This window comes from Taudactylus pleione, unplaced genomic scaffold, assembly GCF_031769625.1.
Source record: "Taudactylus pleione unplaced genomic scaffold, aTauple2 ptg000009l, whole genome shotgun sequence".
In the NCBI taxonomy this organism is placed as follows: domain Eukaryota; kingdom Metazoa; phylum Chordata; class Amphibia; order Anura; family Myobatrachidae; genus Taudactylus; species Taudactylus pleione.
The window spans coordinates 6,633,246-6,652,525 of record NW_028284412.1 but is presented as its reverse complement, the minus strand read 5'-3'; the positions used below and the strand labels follow the sequence as shown (position 1 = coordinate 6,652,525).

At 44.2% G+C, this 19,280-nt stretch overlaps 1 protein-coding gene across 2 annotated transcripts in view; it reads left to right on the top strand.

Moving 5' to 3' along the window:
• Nucleotides 1–18,792, top strand: part of PAPPA (pappalysin 1) — a 475,476-nt gene extending 456,684 nt beyond the window's left edge. For both annotated transcript variants that reach the window (XM_088466086.1, XM_088466022.1), the window contains exons 21-22: nt 2,474–2,572; nt 18,688–18,792. In XM_088466086.1, coding sequence (XP_088322212.1) covers nt 2,474–2,572; nt 18,688–18,792 — 204 coding nt within the window. The remainder of the gene's footprint in view (nt 1–2,473; nt 2,573–18,687) is intronic.
• The last annotated feature ends 488 nt before the right edge of the window (nt 18,793–19,280 follow it).

Sequence of the window (19,280 nt, the reverse complement as noted above, 5' to 3'; positions counted from 1 at the left end):
TATTGCAACATGAATTTATAATTATCTTACATAATTGGAGCTATAATCATTATGAATTTATGGATGATTGTTTAAAGATACCTTTATAAGCCGGTGTCAAGTCCATGTGATGTAAGTATTCAGTCCCTAAGGTATCAAGTCCATGTGATGTAAGTCCCTAAGGCTTGCTTTCACCTGTTGGTCTGCTCTGTGCTGTTGGAGGAGCTCTGCTATTAGGATGTGTGAATTGATAACATACACTGCTATTCGCCCATTTGTGCACCGAGTGTGCCAATTACCATCAGGATTACGGTATTATGTCCCCATCTCTTAATTACATATGCCCCTGTGGCTGCATGTGAAGGGATTGAGTTGCATCTAAGAAGTTATTGTGCCATTGTTGGACAGTACAGATGTAGCAATGCTCATCTATGCCGCAATGCAAGTGCATCATGGCATGGATGGCGCGACTAGCGTGCCCATGGCTATGGTGTATGCATGCACATACCAAAGACTTCAATGGGGTAATCGCCGGCTGCGAGTGCTCGAAGCCTGGCGATTGCTGCGCTATGCGGCAATGCATGCGTACGTGCAGGCGCATCGCGACAACAGTAAGACTGGCTCCATCTGTATGTTGGGACATTTTTTTGTGCAATTACTGTCATACTGCTTTGCTAACAAGCTTGAATGTATCCACATAGATTACATCTAAATGTGGGATTAAGGAAAGTGTCAAAGTGTCCAAAAGCTATAATGGTAAGTAGTAGATTAATTGGTGTTCGACAAAGACATAATTAATATCAAGAAAGGGCAGCAACACAGATATTTGGAGAATTTAGAATGTACATGAACGGGTAGTGATCAACAGTATTAAAGTATTAAAGAATTATCTACAGTAGGTATAGCAAAAGAGTAGATTCCCCTTTTGACTAGGTCTACAGAGTAAAGCTGGCCACACACTAGACCAATTTACATCCAACCAGCCAACTTGTTGATTGGTTGGAATGAAAATCTGGAAACGTATGGGAGTAACTGATGATCAGCAATTTGCTCCTAAATGCCAGAAAACAGATGAAAATGGTTGTTCAGACAAGTTTGTTTAATGTTTAATCTAAACTATTTTTTCAAACAACAGTTTTGGTCCATTTTCCAGCGTTTGGGAGCAAATTGCTGATTGCATTCCTTACCAGATTTTCATTCCAACCAATCAACTAGTTGGCAGGTTGGACAGATAATCTTTAGATGTGTGGCCAGCTTTAGGGCAAAGTGAAAACCAATTTGCAGAGCTTCCTAATAGAAACTAAAGCAAAGTGGGCCTCAACGTGGCAATATGCCATATCAACTCTTTTCCTACTTCCTCCATTATAATGCTATCAGAGCCCCTTAACTCATATTTCTAAATTTCCATCCCAGTCACTGAACTTAAGTCAGTGAAAAAATAAAATAGGAGTGTATTGTAAACAAGTCACTGGAGTAATTTGTAGGTAAATGAAGGTAAACCTTTGTGTAGGCAGGCAGATAAAGGTGTGAATTTAGTGAGGTTTGCAGAATGCTGACAATTGCTTTTTGTTTAGAGTAAAGCAGAGGTTCCCCCACTCTGCCATTATAATCTAGGTTTCAAGAATATCCATGCATTAGTTATTTAGTACCTCAGTGAATTTGATTTAATCAACTGGACTCAAGCATGGATATCCTTAAAACCTGGACTGTAATGGTGGAGTTTGGGTAACTCTGGAGTAGAGGCAAAAATGTAAAATATAGTATTGAAGGTTTACAGATTAGTTAGTTCGTTTAGTTTCATTCAAGGCTAGGACCAATGTGAACGTGTGAGAAAAGTATGTAGTTAACGGAAGAGATGAATCAAACAAACGGTTGTGAGTATGATAATTTATATCTTTCTAAATTCAGTATAGAGGAATAGTTTAAACTATGATATCCTAGTGCCATGTTTGTGATACTCGACTTTAATAATTATAAGGCCTTCCTCATTATGGTGTCACATTTATCTTGTTGCCTAACGGTAATGAACCTGGATATGGATATTCACTATAGAGGAATAATTTAATATTTGATATCTTAGCGCCTTTGTGCTATACTTGCCTATAATAGTTGCATATAAGACCTTCATCAGCTCGATGTCACATTTGTCTTATTCCCTAATGTTTGTGATCCTGGATAGTAAGTAAGAAATTGGTGAACAGGTTTTTTGAGGCAGTAGGTGAAGTGGGATTCGATGATCTATTTGGGGGAATAGAAAGAAGGGTGGGGATTGGAAGGGCGGGTACAAATTACCCAAGTCTGGAGCTCTGTAGGGGCATGGGAGTACAGGGAGATATAACCCTCCCCACCTTGCAATGCCGGTAAGAGGGTGTTAGTCATATATGATGAATGAGTTGTCTTTGTCTTCAGTTACAAAAATCCATCTCAGCTAAAACAGTAATATAGAGGAAGAGTTCAAGCTTCAAATTTGTTCTCTTATTTTCTATTCTTACAGCCATTCATTGCAGACAGTTATTGTGATGGTGGGAACAACTGGGCTTTTTGTGACTATGATGGAGGAGATTGCTGTTCCTCCACTGTTAAGACGACAACGGTAAGAAACCTCAATATTTCTGCAGATAGCTGACCTTTTGTTAATTTATTAAAACTGTTTCCTCATTACCTGAAGCTGAGAGGCCCCTTGCCCGTAAACAGTTTATTGCTCATTGCTCAACAGAGCTATTTGGACCACTGTTGAAGCTGGATAGAACGACAGGGTCCTATGACTTAAGTTGTTCTTAGGTAACCAGAGAATCTCAGGTCTTCCTGCTACTAGATAACACTTGTTTACTAGACAAGGGAAAGGAGCAATTTTAGTTAGGACTTGGGATGTAAAAAATTGGAAGAATCCTATTTTATTTTTATTTAGTGCTTTTGCAATATTGTAGAGGCTAGGATGGTGCCTAACTAATCAGCACAGCTTGATTATCAGAATGTTCATTCAAAACTTATACCCATCTGCAAATCCACTTCCTACAGTTCATGCAAACACATATGCATGATATATAAACTCTACCTTGAAATAATTTGTTATACATATGCCTGAAAGTGCTTTTGTGAACTTGTTATGCGAATATCCCAGCATTTCCAATGTGAGATGTCACTATACTGTGGTGCATGTAAATTATATTATATTAGAATTGATCTCTTTTTCACTTTTGAAGTTACAATTATATATATTAGATGGAGATAAAGTAAACATAGATAAAGTACCAGCCAATCAGCTCCTAACTGCCATGTTATAGGCTGTGTTTGAAAAATGAAAGGTAGGAGCTGGTTTGTTGGTATTTAATCTACGTTCAATTTATCTCCATCCAAGGCTTAGTAAATAGACCCCTAGGTCACCCCTAGGTCAGTAGAAAACAGTCCAGCTACTGCAGTAGTATCCTTACAGTCCAACTACTGCAGCAGTTGGACTATTTTCTACTGAACTTCCTGATTGAAGCTCTATAATTTATTCAAAGCTTATCTTTATACAAGAGATCAAGCCGTTTTTGATGTGTATGACATTTCTAATTGCAAGTTCTTATCACACCTGACTTTTTACCCAAATCAGGCTTAATCCTATACAAAGGATTTAACCCTCTTTTGAATCCTGGGTCTGTTTTAAGTGCAAGTTCACACTACATGAGAATTGTCATATAAGAATTTGATTACCCCTGAAGAAGTCCTGTGCTGATCATACGCGTAGGGTTTATATTCAACGTGATTAACAGTATTCAAAATATTTTCTGGAAAAGCTTGAAAAAAGATATACGGCATCTTCCAATTAGTGGCATCACAGCAATATTATATTTTACATACCTTGTATTTTACGATCTGTGATTTTTATAAAATAAATCATTATTTGTTTTCATTTTGGCATTGGCCATTTGTTGGGTGATCACCTTCATGAACTGAGGAGTTTTTATACATATTGATTGGTACTAAGATCAGTGTATTATATATGATTGTTGTACAAATGATGGTGTTTTAGCACCCTTGAAGGCACCCTATTAAATGTCAGTGCACTTTGCAAGTGTATTACATTCATAAGGAGCATCAAGTTCCAGGAGTAAAGTGTTTGCCGTGAATCTGAGTCTCTATTATTTGTCTTGCACTAGATATCCTCTGTACTGCATCCTCCCCATAGTTCCCATATCAACACCAGACCACACAAATTATATAAAGTAAAATTAGAATAGGAGGTGTCACATTAAAAGATAAAATGATTTTACACTTATTGTTCAAAAGCATCTTTCAATAACCTAGATCTGTGCAAGTTCTTCATTCATTCATTCTTTCATTCTGGCTAGTCAAGCAGATTGACATCCGTCTGTGCAAAGGCCACCTCCCTACGCGTTTCATCATCCAAGACTTTGTCAGGCCCTGCACTCTCCACGCTTTCTTTAAATAACTATTCAATCACAAACAGGTCATGGTGTTACAGCTGTTACACATTACCAATTTACCAATCCACAATACATCATATTTTTAATCAAACCAAGATCATAATAACATATTCAAACTATCCAATATTATGCAAAACCAACATATATACTTTTGCCATTGTTTATATTCAATACTATTTATAATAATAATAAAACAGCAGCTGCTCTGCTAGTGTAAAAAAATGCTTATTAGTGAACAAGCTGCTAATGCAATCCTGTAAACTGTTGCATGCAGACTCACATTAAAAACATTTACATACTGTGATATTTATAATATTGAAATAGCCACTACTCGACTTTTGTAAAAAAACAGGGGAGTATCTATAATGGGTGCAGGGTGTGCAAGGCACATGGGCCCCTGGATCCAGGGGGGCCCACACCATACACCCTGCACCCATACTTCCTAATACTTATCTCTCCAAAGTCCCACTTGGGAGAGGCACTACACAGAACGCCTGGAAAATACCCGCATCGGCCACTTTCATGGCATTCTGCGCTTGCGCAGTAAAGAAAACGTGGGGAAAATGGCTGCCGCGCCATTTTCTCGGTGTCCTACGCATGCGCAGTAGACTCCGGGCACAGACTAGTGCCGGAGTCTACTGAACCTGTCAGTGTGCTGTAGCCACAAGAGAGAGAGGAGGGGGCCCCGGATGGTGAGTGAACACCTCTCTAAATACGCCCCTTACTATTATGCAAACAAGTCACCAAGTTCGGCTGTACAATGTCGTCCATACTTTTACAAAGGACATTAATAAGATAAAAATCACATATAGATAAAGAGGCCATTGATGTGTAATATTACTTATGCACTTTTGTATTTAAATCAATGTGGTGCTATGTCAATTTATTAAGGGGATTATTAACATCATATGACTAGAAACTAGATAATTTATCACTATCATTCTGATACCACAAAGGTCATAACATCACACCACATATAAAATCCTAACAATATCAGAATTATTTTCAATATATCTTCATTTCACATGCAAGAAATAATTACTGTGATGCTCTGTGCAATGTTCTGCTGGGAAACCTTGGGTCCTGGCATTCATGTGGATGTTACTTTGACACATACCACCTACATAAACATTGTTGCAGACCAAATACACCCCTTCATGGCTATAATATTTCCTGATGGCAGTGGCCTCTTTCAGCAGGGTAATGCACGCTGCCACACTGCAAAACTTGTTCAGGAAAGGAACAGGACGAATAGTTCAAGGTGTTGACTTGGCCTTCAAATTCCCCTGATCTCAATTCAATCGAGTATCCATGGGAATGTGCTGGAAAAACAAAGGTTTACTTTATTTATTTAATTTTTTTATCTGATTCACTTTGCTTACATCTATTTACACTATTTATTTAAGCACAACTGGTTCTCCATTCATTCATCAATTCTTTTATTCAAAATGTAATACATGCCTTGGGAAACAGTTTTGGACATTACATAGGAGTGCAAGTCAGTTATATATTGTATATATAGGCCTCTGGAGAGATGTTGACCCATGCCATGTGGATAACTTCCCACAGCTTACTGATATTTGTAGGTGCACGATCTTGGGTGAGACTGGACTTCTCCAACTATAAATGCTCAATTGGGTTCATGTCGGGCGAACATGATAGCAACACCATTCATCGGAACTCTTTAGAATGCTTCTCAAACCAATTCTGGACAATTTTAGAAAGATGACACAGTACACAGTATCCTGCTGTAACATTCCATCATTGTGGGGTTACATGAAGTCCATGAAGGGCTGAAGGTCATCATGCAATGCAACAAAGCAGTTACTGATCAATGTCATGTTCCTATGGACCCAACCCATTCCATGTGAAGACACCCCACATCCATTATGGAACCACCTGCACATTGCCTTGGTGACAACTGGAGTCCATGGTCTCATGGGGTTTATGCCATGCCCGAACCCTACTATCAGCCCGAAATAACTGGAACCATGTCTCATAATCCACTGCACTTGGTGTCAGTCTACCAATGTACAAATAGCGATGTCACAAGCCCAGGTGAGGTTCTGTGTCTGGTGTTAACAGGGGCATTCTGGTGGGTCTTTTGCTCCCATGTACCATGGAAGCTAAAGAACACTGCACTGACCTGCTGGATATGCATCTGGTACAGTACCACCTGTATTGATAGGGATATGATTTGAGCCAATGCCACTTGTCTCTTACCATAGACAATTCTGGCCAGATGCTGCTGGTCTTGATCATTAAGCACCTGTGGTTGGCCACAGTGCTGTCCACTGTGGGTGGTAATGCCTTCAATGAGGTATTCCTGGTACACACATGACACCATAGATCAAGGAATGTTGAATGTCAGCATTACTTCGGAAATGTAATGTCCCATCCTTTGAGCACCCACTGTCATGCTCCGTATTGAACTTCAATAATTCACGATGCCACCTACCAGTGCCTTTACATACTGCTATCCCATAACTATTCCATGGCATTTCAGTGTATATATATATATATATATATATTAGAAGATACAGGCAGCACAAGAAATGTAATTAAGCATTTGAAACGTTATTCATGACCATAGTCGGTGATTATTGAAAACTATTGAGTGCCGCCTGTATCTTCTACTGCATTTTGGAGATTGCGATTTCCCGGGGAGGGCACCCAGGTATTTTCTTTTCCTATATTGGAGTGACGGTCAAACTTTTTGTGTATATATATATATATATTAGGGATGTGCAGGCTCGGATAGGTTCGAGTTTGCACGTGGAGTTCGGATTTTTCCCTCCAAAAAAACGGAACTCAGAACGAGGCAAAACGTCATCTTACATGGACGAACATCATCATTCCTGGTCTTTTGTCCAGGAATGATGATGTTCGTCCATGTAAGATGACGTTTTGCCTCGTTCTGAGTTCCGTTTTTTTGGAGGGAAAAATCCGAACTCCACGTGCAAACTCGAACCTATCCGAGCCTGCACATCCCTAATATATATATACTGTATACTGACACGAGAGGCGGCACTCGGGGTCCTTTGATGAAGAAAAAAGTGCTGAAGTTTATTCAATCATGGGCTCTTCAACGTTTCGGGGCCACATGCTTATTCATCAGGATGAAGGGGCATGTGGCCCCAAAACGTTGATGAGCTGATGATTGAATAAACTTCAGCACTTTTCTCTTCATCAAAGGACGAGTGCCGCCTCTTGTGTCAGTATATTGTGGGGACGCTGTTCCCTGTAAGGAGAGCACCGGAGCAAGTACATACATTGGTTATTTAGAGAGTGCCGGATCATTGCTGCAATCATATATTATAAGGACACAGTCGTGCCCTTATATTAAGGCTGCATCTAAAAAAATGGATTTCGCCATAGAGAATTCTGAAGGGGGGGCAGGGTGTTCAAGGGGCTACACCTGAAAAGCTACAGGAGATACGGATCTGAAATTTGGTAGGGGTGGGGTAGAACTGTCGCATGGTGCTGCATGCGAAATTTCAGGGCAAAAAAAAAAAAATTAGGATTTGGGAGTAATCTAAATGCTCCAACTGTCAGTTTTTCTGACATCGTCAATTAGGTACCTTTTTGTGAAGTAGTCTATGGGGGATTTTTGGGAAAGCAAAACTCAAGTTAGGGGTGGAATTTAGACTTGGGGTTTGTTTTATTAGGTAGCTATTGTGCCACAGTACGTGCTTTTGGGGTTCAGGTAAATTAGAAAGTTACAGTTTTGAAACTATTAAGTCAAGAATGCGCCAATTTGTTGCGCAGCCGCAGTAGGAGCTTCCAGCAGGTGTAGTCATAGAGGCTTCACTTGGGTGCAGCAAGATGGCCGTCGTCTGTGGGCGGCAGCAGGAAAAGCAGCGGTGGGGACATGGATGCAGCAGTGGGGACCTCAGCAGCGGCAGAGGGTGGCGGGTCATGGTTGTTGGTGGGGGACGTGGGTGTCGGCGGGAGTGCAGGTGTTGGCGGCGGAGGGTCCAGCGGCGGTGAAATTCAAAGATGACCGCCACTAGCCAATCACGGCTCGTGGCTGCCATCTTTGAATTTTACAATGGGCTCCGCTGCCGTACTCGGCAGAATGGCTGGTGGGGACAATATCTTCTCAGACCCAGGCCCGCCGCCGACACCCTGGTGGCAGCCATGCAAAAGAGCTGACACAGGCTGCCGTCCACTAGGTGAAGAGGCTGAAGCCCTGGCAGGTTGGCGCCCGAGGCAAAAATGCCAAAGCCCTGGCAAGTTTGTGCCCGCCGGGTGAAGACACCGTAAGTCCTAGTGGGCGGTGGCCATGCAAAAGAGCTGACACAGGCTGCTGCCCACTAGGTGAAGAGGCCGAAGCCCTGGTGGTTTGGCGCCCGCCGGGCAAAGACACTAGAAGTCCTGGTGGGCGGCGGCCATGCAAAAGAGCTGACACAGGCTGTTGCCCACTAGGTGAAGACGTGGAAGCCCTGGCGGGTTGGTGCCCACCAGGTGAAGATGCCAAAGCCGTGGCGGGTTGGCGCCCACCAGGCGAAGAAACCAGAAGTCCTAGTGGGAGGCTGCCACGAAAACGAGCTATCACAGGCTGCCACTCACTAGGCAAAGACACCAAAGCCCTGGCGGGTTGGCGCCCACCAGGCGAAGACGCCGGAAGTCCTAGTGGGCGGCAGCCACAAAAGAGAACTATCACAGGCTGCTGCCCACTAGGTGAAGTCGTCAAAACCCTGGTGGGTTGGTGCCTGCCAGGTGAAAATGCCGAAGCCCTGGCAGGTTGGCGCCCGCCAGGCGAAGATGCCTAAGTCCTGGGGTGGCGGCGGCCATGCAAAAGAGATTAAAGGCTGCCGTCCCCCAGGTGAAGACCTGTAAAATAAAATGTTACACTATTAAAGTATGTTGTGTTATTTAAATATTTTTTTTACAGGTGGACTACAGGTGGCAGTGGGCCCTAATGCCCAGCAGGCTGGTACTTGTGGTTTTCCAAGTACCAGCATGCAGTGAGATGTGCTGGGACCTATAGTTCACCTTCAAAAGAAAATATTCTTTAAAATGCACCAAACAACACAATCAACCCAGCACCCACCGCCCAGGGGTGCTGGGGATATCCCCGAGCAATCAGCCTGGGCCTGGGGTGCCCTGAGGAGGAGGACCCCTTTATTGGGGGGGTCCCCAGCTCTTCAGGGATCCCCAGCCTGGACTGACTAGCGGTCAGAGTTGATGCTGCGGCTGGGAGGCCCGGTGAAAGGGCTCCCCTGGCTGTGGCATCACCCCCCGTTAGAAATAGTCCGGTGCTGGTCCTGGAGAATACAGGTGGACCCTACTCATTTTTTCCCCCTGTATTTCCAGAACCGGGACCGGATCAGAGCCCAGTGCTGATTGCACAACCTACGGGGGACCCCTACGTCATTTGTCCCCCGTATTTTGGCAACCAGGGCTGGTTCTGACTAGCCCGGTGCTGGTTGTGCCTAATTATGGGGGAACCCTATCTCATTTGTTCCCTGCATTTAAGCACAACCATGACTGGCTGCCTGAGTTTAAAAAAAGAAAAATGGCGTGGCCCCACCCCCCAGAAAGCAACCAGCCCCGGGCTTTGGAGCCCCAGAATTGGTTGTGCTAAATACAGGGGACAAAAGACATAGGGGTCCCCTGTTTTAAGCACAACCAGCACCAGGCTTTTGAGAACCTGTCCTGGTTGCCAAAATATGGGGGACAAATGACGTAGAGGTCCCCCGTATTTAGCACAACCAGCACAGAGCTCTGAGCTGGTCCTGGTTCTGGAAATACAGGGGGAAAAATGCATGGTGTATACTCACTACCAGTGAGCCCTCTGTCGCCCACTGATGCTCCTTTTGCACTGCACTGCTGCCACTGCTCTGCACCACTGCTGCTGCCGCTACCCCATGCACCTACAGCCATCTCGCACTCTGCACCTCCCAAACCCATATATCCCAACATTAAAAGATGTTGAGGAGGTACAGGTCACGCTCCTGACAAGTGGGCGTGGCTTGCTGTAAAAGGGGCTGATCCTTGTGGCTTCCCCCATTTTCGTCACTTTGGGGGCGTGCCCAGCACTCTCCAAGACGCTGGCCAGCCCCCAGGCTCTCCCTACACAAGAGAACAGATGCTGTGCGCATGCACACGGCATCTGTTCTCCTCCTGCACTCTGCGAGACGCTGAGCAGCCCCCAGGCTCTCCCTACACAAGAGAATAGATGCGCACAGCATGTTCTCCTCCTGCACACCCGATGCTCTGCTATGCAGAGCAGTGGTTTGTGCTCCCCCTAACTTCCCCCCCACCACAGGACACTGCAGCACGCAGGTGGGACAGTCCCAGAAAAACGGGACTGTCCCACTGGAAGTTGGACAGTTGGGAGGTATGCAAACCAACCTCCTGTGTGTGGTCCCCTCTTCCACCCTCTGTCACCCACTGATGCCCCCTTTGCACTGCACCGCTGCCACTGCTCTGCACCACTGCTGCTGCCGCTACCCCACATGCCTACAGCCACCTCGCACTCTGCACCTCCCAAACCAACCTCCTGTGTGCTGTCCCCTCTTCCACCTGCGTTAGAGTACCATTTTGTTGCCCTTCTCCCCTGCAGGTAGCTCGGTTTGCTCATCCAAACCCTGATAGTTAATACATTTTAAAAAAGCTATGAAATTCCATAGACAAAAAAACCTTACGGTTCATATGTCCCATTACGGCTGCTTAAACATGATCTGAAAATTCACAAAACCTATTGATTTTCTGCCACTCAAACTCCAAAAAGCAATGAAATTATGATCATTAAGGCTTGCGCAATACAGATATGGTATGCCATCACACCCTGTGGTTAACGGCAGATTCAGCACTCTCACAGAATGAGATTGCTGTCACTCACAAAATGGTGGAACTGCTAATTCACAGAATTGTGCACTCATTGGAATACATACATGCAGTCTATGCAACTGAGGTCAAAGCAGAGAATACAGCTGTGTAGATGGGATAAAAGTGGTGTGGATTGGGGGAGGAGACACAGCAGCATGGATAGGTGAGACACAAAGGTGTGTAGAGGAGAGAAGGTTAAGCAGTACAGAAGTGGGGGGGTTGCCAAAGTAATGCAGATGGGTGGAAAACAGTGGTGCGGATGGGGGGAAACAGAGTGGCACAATTTGGGGGGACAGTGACGTGGATGGGGGAAGCAAGTGGCATGGACATGGGAAGACAGGCAAAGACAGATTGGTGCGGATAAGGGAATACAGACTAGCACAAATAGAAGAACACACAACAGTAGGGATTGGGGAAGTTAGAGTAGTGCATGTGGGGGCAGGAGACAGAGTTGCACAGTTGGGGGGGACAGAGTGGTGCACATGAAGGAAGAATGAGTGCCACAGAGGAAAGGAAGACAGCGGCATGGCTTAATGGCTATGGGGAAGGCAGTGGTGCAGAAGGAAACAGAGTGGCACGGATGCAAGGTGGTGCAGATGGAGAAAGACAGATTGGTATGGATGAGAGAACACAGACTACCATAGTTCGGAGACCACACAGCAGTAGGGATTGGGGAAGACAGATTGGTGTGGATGGGGAGGAAGACAGAGTGGTGTGGGTGCTTCGGGGAGACAGAGTTGCACAGTTGAGGGACCAGAGTAGTGCAGATGGAGGAAGAAAGAGTGCCACAGATGAGAGAAAAACAGCAGCATGGCTGTGGAGAAGGCACAGATGCAGGGCGGTGCGGCTGGGGAAAAACATTGGTGCGGATGAGGGAACACAGACTATCACAGTTGAGAGACCACACAGCAGTAGGGATTGGGGAATATATAGCAGCATGGAGGCATATAGGGGAAGATAGTGTACATGCATAGACAGAGTATGATATTTTTAAAAATAAGGGAGCTAAACGTGTATTCTAAATTATATAAATGTATGCAGTGAGAAGGATGTGGGAAGCCAGTGAGATTGTTTTGGTGATCAAATGGGAAGATTGTGGGCACTGAGTGGGATGTGGGAGCCACATAACTGCTTTGACCTCAGTTGCATAGACTGCACGTGTGTATTCCAATGAGCACACAATTCTGTGAATTAGCAGCTCCACCATTTTGTGAGTGACAGCAGTGGGACATATGAAACCGTAAGTTTTTTTGTCTGTGGAATATGTATATATATATATATATATATATATATATACTGTATATATACATACACAGTATATTTACAGTATATGCACACATTGGCTATAGAGTAGCAGCATGTAGAAACAGAGGCAGATGACGGAATTAGTAGTGACCATAGGGGTAATTTATTGTGTGGCTACAACAGCATCACTGTGAACCAGCTTGATTGATGCTGATGAATGTATTGTTTGACAAGCCACAATGCTGGCATTAGTAGTTGTGAACCACGTGTTTTTCATCTAAGTTAATACACAGAACCTTAGATTGTTCTCTAATTTATCAAAGTTGTCAATAAAATTTGTGCCAATTGGCAATCTTTTCAAAGCACCCGCATCTGCAAGTTTCCTCCCAGCTTCCAAGCATGTCAGCACTGCTTCCTTCACTGGGAGAGGACATTTTCTCTTGGACCAAATATCAGTGTTTACTACCAGCATTGTTTTTTTTCTGTTTTAAATGGAACCTCTCTCTGTGAGGGTGTATCTGCTGGAGTTTATTTACAAAGGGATTCTATATAGACAAAGATAAATGAGAAACAGAATGCAGTCTTCAGTTCCAGAATCTTAATTCTTCAGGACCACACAGTAATCTACAGATACGTAGAAGAAGCATGCTAAAAGATGTGGCAGAAAATGTTCTATCTTTAGATAGGTAGAAAGATAGAGTGTTGCTGATGTAGAGTGTAACAAACACCCATTGGTGGATTGCATTTTTACACTGTGAATGCTGCGGATCCTCCCCTTATGTCCTTGATAATAACCTGAAGTGACCTCAGAGTGACCTTGTGGGTGTGAATGGACAACCCAAGACTATCAGTGATGGTCTGCTCTTGCCCTCTGACGACATAGGGAAAGCCAGGATAAATTTAGTTTGCCACCTGGTAGTTAGAGGGTGACTTCTGCTCTCGATAGCCTATAAACATTAGTAGACATGCATATATACATATTAGATTAAAAAAAATAATTATAAAGTTAATTTAGTAATGTAATTATAAGAAATTACAGTATATGGTTAATTGTAATCACGATCCCCTGCATAGTAGACATGCATACATACATATTAGATAAAAAAAAATAATTATAAAGTTAATTTAGTAATGTAATTATAAGAAATTACAGTATATGGTTAATTGTAATCACAATCCCCTGCATGCGCAAAAATCAATAACTCGGCTTCTAGGGCCTGCAAAGGTTAAAGCCCCTAGAAGAACTCTGCTCATTGCAGCCAGTCCACCTGAGACTACCTGTCCAGCATATGATAAGCAGGGAGCAATTTAATTGCGAAGTCTCTGCCACTGCTAGACAATCACTGGGGGAAGGGGATTTTATGGGGGGGGGGAGGGGAGAGGCTGCAGCCCCTAGGTATAATCAACCAAAGGTTTCTGGGCTTCACTGAATGTTGTAGAATGCATGTTTAATAACATATGCAAAGGTTTTAGACCACTTGCCTGGCATGGTCATATTATATGCAACCACAACAGACTGGGCTTTCTCTGACATGGTCGCATCTGATATGACCAGTCAAAAATGCCCACTAGGCGGCTGCAGGAAGCTAATCTTCAAGCAGCCGCCTATATCAGAGGGACCTGCTAGTTCCTCAGCACCCTCGGATTCCCCTCCAGTGTGTCCCGATCACTGCTAGCCACAGTGATCAGGCACCCAGTGGGACCCCCTCCCAACATGGCTGCAGACAGCTGTGTCTTTAATAGAAGCAGCAGCTGCGGCTACTGATAGCCACGGCAGCTTCTGTGTCCTGATCACTATGGCCAGCAGTGATCAGGCAGCCTGTATGAATCCCCTCCCAGTGTGGCTGCCTGCTGTGTCTCTGACGTGGGTATCCGGCAGCACCTCCACCCCCTTCTCCCCGGTGTGGCTGTGACTCCTAAAGAAGCAGCGGCCTTGGCTTCTTGTAGCTGCGGCTGCTGCTCTGTCCCCGGCCCGGGGACCCAGCAGCACTCCCATCCCCTCCTTCCCCAGTGCGGCTGCCTGCCCTGTGACAACTACAGAAGCAAAGCTGAGTACCAGGAGCATTTTGGATATGGGAGTTTTTCAGTATTTAGAATACTTTAGGTCCTGCGGCGTTGGCGGGGGTCTGGTGGCGGTCTGTAGGGGCCCAGCGTTGTCTGCAGCTGGTCTGTCTTGCGTTGCGGGGGAGCATTTTGACCATGGCAAGGTGTGAAGGGGTCTGGTGGTGGGGTGCGGGGTGGTCTGGCAGGGGTGAGTCCAGAGGGCTCCGTCTCTGTGGAAGAGAAGTAGCCAGTGAGAGAAGGGATGCAGTCAGGATACCGGCGGGTGCTATCCCGACACTGACAGCCTGACAGGGGACTAAAGATAGGTGTCAAAATCCCGACGTCTATCATTAGTCCCACTACAAAATACTGACACCCGGCTTACTGAAGGAAGGTAAGCCGGGTGTCTTAGAGTCTAGCCACGGGGGGGAGGGTTAGGTTTAGGGACCCCCAGGGGGACTTAGGGTTAGGTACCCCCCAAGAGGGTTAGGGTAGAGAAAGAGATGATTAGAGTTAGACACCACTAGGGGGGGTTAGGGTTAGGCACCCCCCAAGAGGGTTAGGGTAGGGAAAGAGGTGATTAGAGTTAGACACCACTAGGGAGGTTAGGGTTAGGCACTGCCCCAGGAGGGTTAGGTTTAGGGTGTGAGGAGGGGGGGTTAGGTTTAGGCACTAATGGGGAGGTTAGGGTTAGGCACTTGGAGGGTTGTTAGGGTTAGGCACCACTAAGGGAGGGTTAGCGGAGGAAGAGGGGGGGTTAGGTTATATATATATAGGGAGAGGGAGAGGGGAGGGTTTTATATATATATATATATATACCCATTGAATGGTTCTGTAGCTAGAACGGGATTCCGCAGATTGTTAGCTGTGTTTTATGTCATTATATTTATGGGCTTCACTCCGTTTTATTTACAGTAAGTGGATGCCTTGACTTAGAGGAGTGATTAGTGCCTATGCGACCATTGTTATATTGTCTTTGGTGTCTGTGGGTGTCATGTTGTGCACATTGAGCATTGAGTATGTGACAGCAGACGTGTGGGCAGCTACTATCGCCATGATTGTTGTGGTGACCACCCGGTTGCTTGGCAGCGCGGGTGCTATGGATGCACTGCCGATGTCACTTCCGGCGGATGCAGTTCCCTGCACTCTGCGCTGTCTGCGGCTGGCCTACAGGTCGCGTCACAGGTGGGTATCATTAGATTGATTAGATTATGTATTTAGGGCTGCACTTGCACTTTACCACTACTCTCCCCTGAAGACGGTTGATACCGAAACGGCCATTGGGAATAGGTGCTGGGTAGGAACGCTGAGCCCCAGCTATGACTGAATACTTGGATAAGTGATTTATAAGATATATCATGTTGCTGGTACATGTGCTGCTTTAAAGATGTTTTGCACTATGGATATTAAATACTTATGATTGACTCAATGGAGTGCTATACCTATATCTATACCTGAGCCCCTGATTGGATCTCTTGGATGGATGATTACTTTATCTAATATGAGGATCTTGCACCAATTATATTGACTACACTAAGTGTAGTGCGGCTTTTTCATTGTGAACTATATATATATATATATATATGTATATATACACAGGTATGTATGTGTATATATAGATATATGTATGCGTATACATAGGAAACATTGGTGGCTGTGGTCTCAAACAATCAATGGTTTCTATTGATGGTTGAACCCATCAGCCAACGATGGTACAGCTGTCAACAGCCATCGTTACAGTGTACATACAGTACCATAAAAATTGCTATTTTTATGGTATACGGTGTTTAAAAATATATTTTTTTAAATAATCGTGTTGGATAAGTTTTAAAAAGATGTTCTTGAGCTAATTCAGTCATAAAAAAACCTGACCATTTCTGAGCGGTTTTTGGAAAAAATATTAGCCAGTTAAGTGGTTATATTGGCCCAGTAGTTTCAGATGTAAAAACTCAGTGGCAGGGTTAGTCATACTGGAAGTCCATGCGAAGAGGTTGATGCTGAATTGTGCATACACTCTTTTTTTTTTTAGTTTAACACTCAAGTTTGCATTGTGCATGCCCACAAATAACTCATACACCTTCTGTACATCAATATGCTTCTCTGGCACTTATGGATCCTTCTACATCTAGAGGCAGGACTGTGGAGGGTGGGGCATACTTTCCAACTTTTAGAAGATTCTCCTCTCTGGGAAAAGCCAGGAGGGTAAAGGCAACTGGCCACTGATGGGGTGGAGCGGGACTTTTCATGTCATTAGGCCTCAACCCTTTGTGGTATAATTCCACAAAATGTAGTTCTTTGAAGAGGGGGTGAGACCAAAATGACATGACTCTCATAGAATCATGTTATATTGGCCCCTCCCCATTGACCTGCAATTTGCTGCTTTAGTCTCCCTGTACAGCCCACTTCACTAGGAAGTAGGCGGGATGTGGGAGGACTTCCCACTCTTCTGTGGCCCGGGAGACTCCTGAAAATGCAGAAGACTCTCAGGGGTTCCGGGAGAGTAGGTAGTTATGAAGTGGGGGAGTACTGTAAAGGCCGGTTAGTAGCCAGACCACTTGCGGGTGCCTGAGGGCTGGTGTAAATACATTCTGACGATGATGGTGGGTATCTCAAGCTAGCTACATCTGATTGGTTTGATATGGATTGGCCTCTGAAAGCTGATAGTGTTTTCATCATTGATAGTACCTACTGTATATTATTATGATTTTGTATTATAGAAGGTTAATTACTTAAATCAAGCCTACTGTGTTAGCCTATGCTACCAATACAAATTATTAAAAACTTTTCTTGTGCTCATTATCTAAAATGACTCAAACTCAGCATGCATAACACACTATATTGTTTTTTTATGTGTCTTTTTATGCATTTTTTTCCACACATAAACCAAGCTCAGCATCAGCTTGGGTGTTTTTTCTGCATTCACATGAGCTTTCTGCACATGCTGTGGGGAACATTTACTAAACGGCAGCTTAGTTCTTCCTACGATATTTAAAATGGCAATAATATTATGTGCAAAACATGCCTGGTTCTGCATTTAATATTATTGGCTTTTTTTTCAATCCGCAGACAGAACCACCAACAATCCGGGAAGCTGTCACTTAGTATATTTACCCCATACTGTATGTTTAATCGACTTCTGAATAAAACCAACCACAGAGTATGACTTAGGTCAGGAAATTACATTGCACAAACCCCTGGTGCAGAGACTGATGCTCCCGAATAAGATTATGTGAAGGTGTGGGACTGTATATGATGGAGCTGTGTAATCTCAATAGCCCCCTCTACAAAAAAGTGTAGCAGAATGTTAAGTAAAAATATTTCAACCCTGTATAATGCATGGGGATGTAGTTTATATCCCAGCTGTCAGGATGCTGATGCTCCGAATGCCGGTGCCGGAATCCCAACACCAGTGAGAATCCTGGCGCCTGCATTCTGACTGTAAGTATTGAGGTTAGGGGGAGCAGGGCCGTAGCTAGGGTAGTGCAGCCGGTGCCATCGCACAGGGCACCGCACGGAAGGGGGCGCTGTTTGGGCCATGTCAAATTTCTGTTTATTATCATTCTCACTTGTAGCTTCCTCTTATTTCATCCACAGCACCTCCTGGCCTCCCCTATCTCTTCCCTGGCCCTTCCCCATGAGGCCATTCCCCTTTTTTGGGTGCATTATGTCTCTTTGAAAAATGAGGGGGGCACCAATGCTCTTTCTGGCACAGGGCACCAAAAAGTCACCGCTCTGAGGGGGAGGGTTAGGCTGCGGGAGGAGGGCTAGATTTAGGCTGTGGGGGAGAAGGTTAGGTTTAAGCTGCAGGTGGGTGGGTTAGGTTTAGACTGCAAGGAGGGAGGGTTAGAATTAGGGGTAGGATACCCATCGATAGGTCTCTATCGAGATGCCGTTGTTGGGATTCTGACCGACGCGATCCCGAGCACCGGCATCCCATACCCAACCCTATTGCATGTATTGTAGCATGAGAAATATGCAATATATTTGGGTGCATTAGTTTATATACAGTTTATATATCCTGTTGCAATATGTTTTGCAATAGTCCTTAGATATTTTCATTTATATTTTAAAAGCAAAAGGACCTATTCCTTTTTTAAGCAATTATCAAATGAAATTATACCATATGATTCTCTTGCTCTTGTGTTCTCTGCAGGTGATTCCATTTCCTGCAGGGTGTGATCTACAAGAGAAGTGTGCATGCTTGGACCCCAATGCAAAGGAGAACAATCCGAATACTCAAAGCCCCAGCCTTGGATAACATAGCGTATGACTTGCAAAACCACAATCAAAGGCAGACTGGAGAACACACCTCATTCCCTCTGTTACTTTTACATTAGCTGCTGAACTGGATAGTGTTTCTCTACCAGAAACCATTATAAATGAACCAGTCTGAACTTTTTTTTGTTTGTTTTATAAATGGAGAACTGGGAAAATCCGAATCATGATTTTAATGCCATAAGGAACAAACACAAAAAATCAGATGTGTTGAGCTGTTGTATGGCCAGAAGAAGACAATGTACAAGCCATAAACACATTCTTTTTTTCCAGCTAGCTAGACTGGTTAATTCAGTCCTCCCTATTCCTCACAGATGGTTAGGACTAAATTGTTAAAGAATTCAAGTTGAAACGGGAGTGACTGGTTAATCTAGAAGATGACGTCTAGCTTTGCAGTCAACGCAAGCTTTAGTTTTTCTTTATCCATCAAAAACATGAGCTGCACACTTTTCCCTTTGGAAGGTCTGTTAA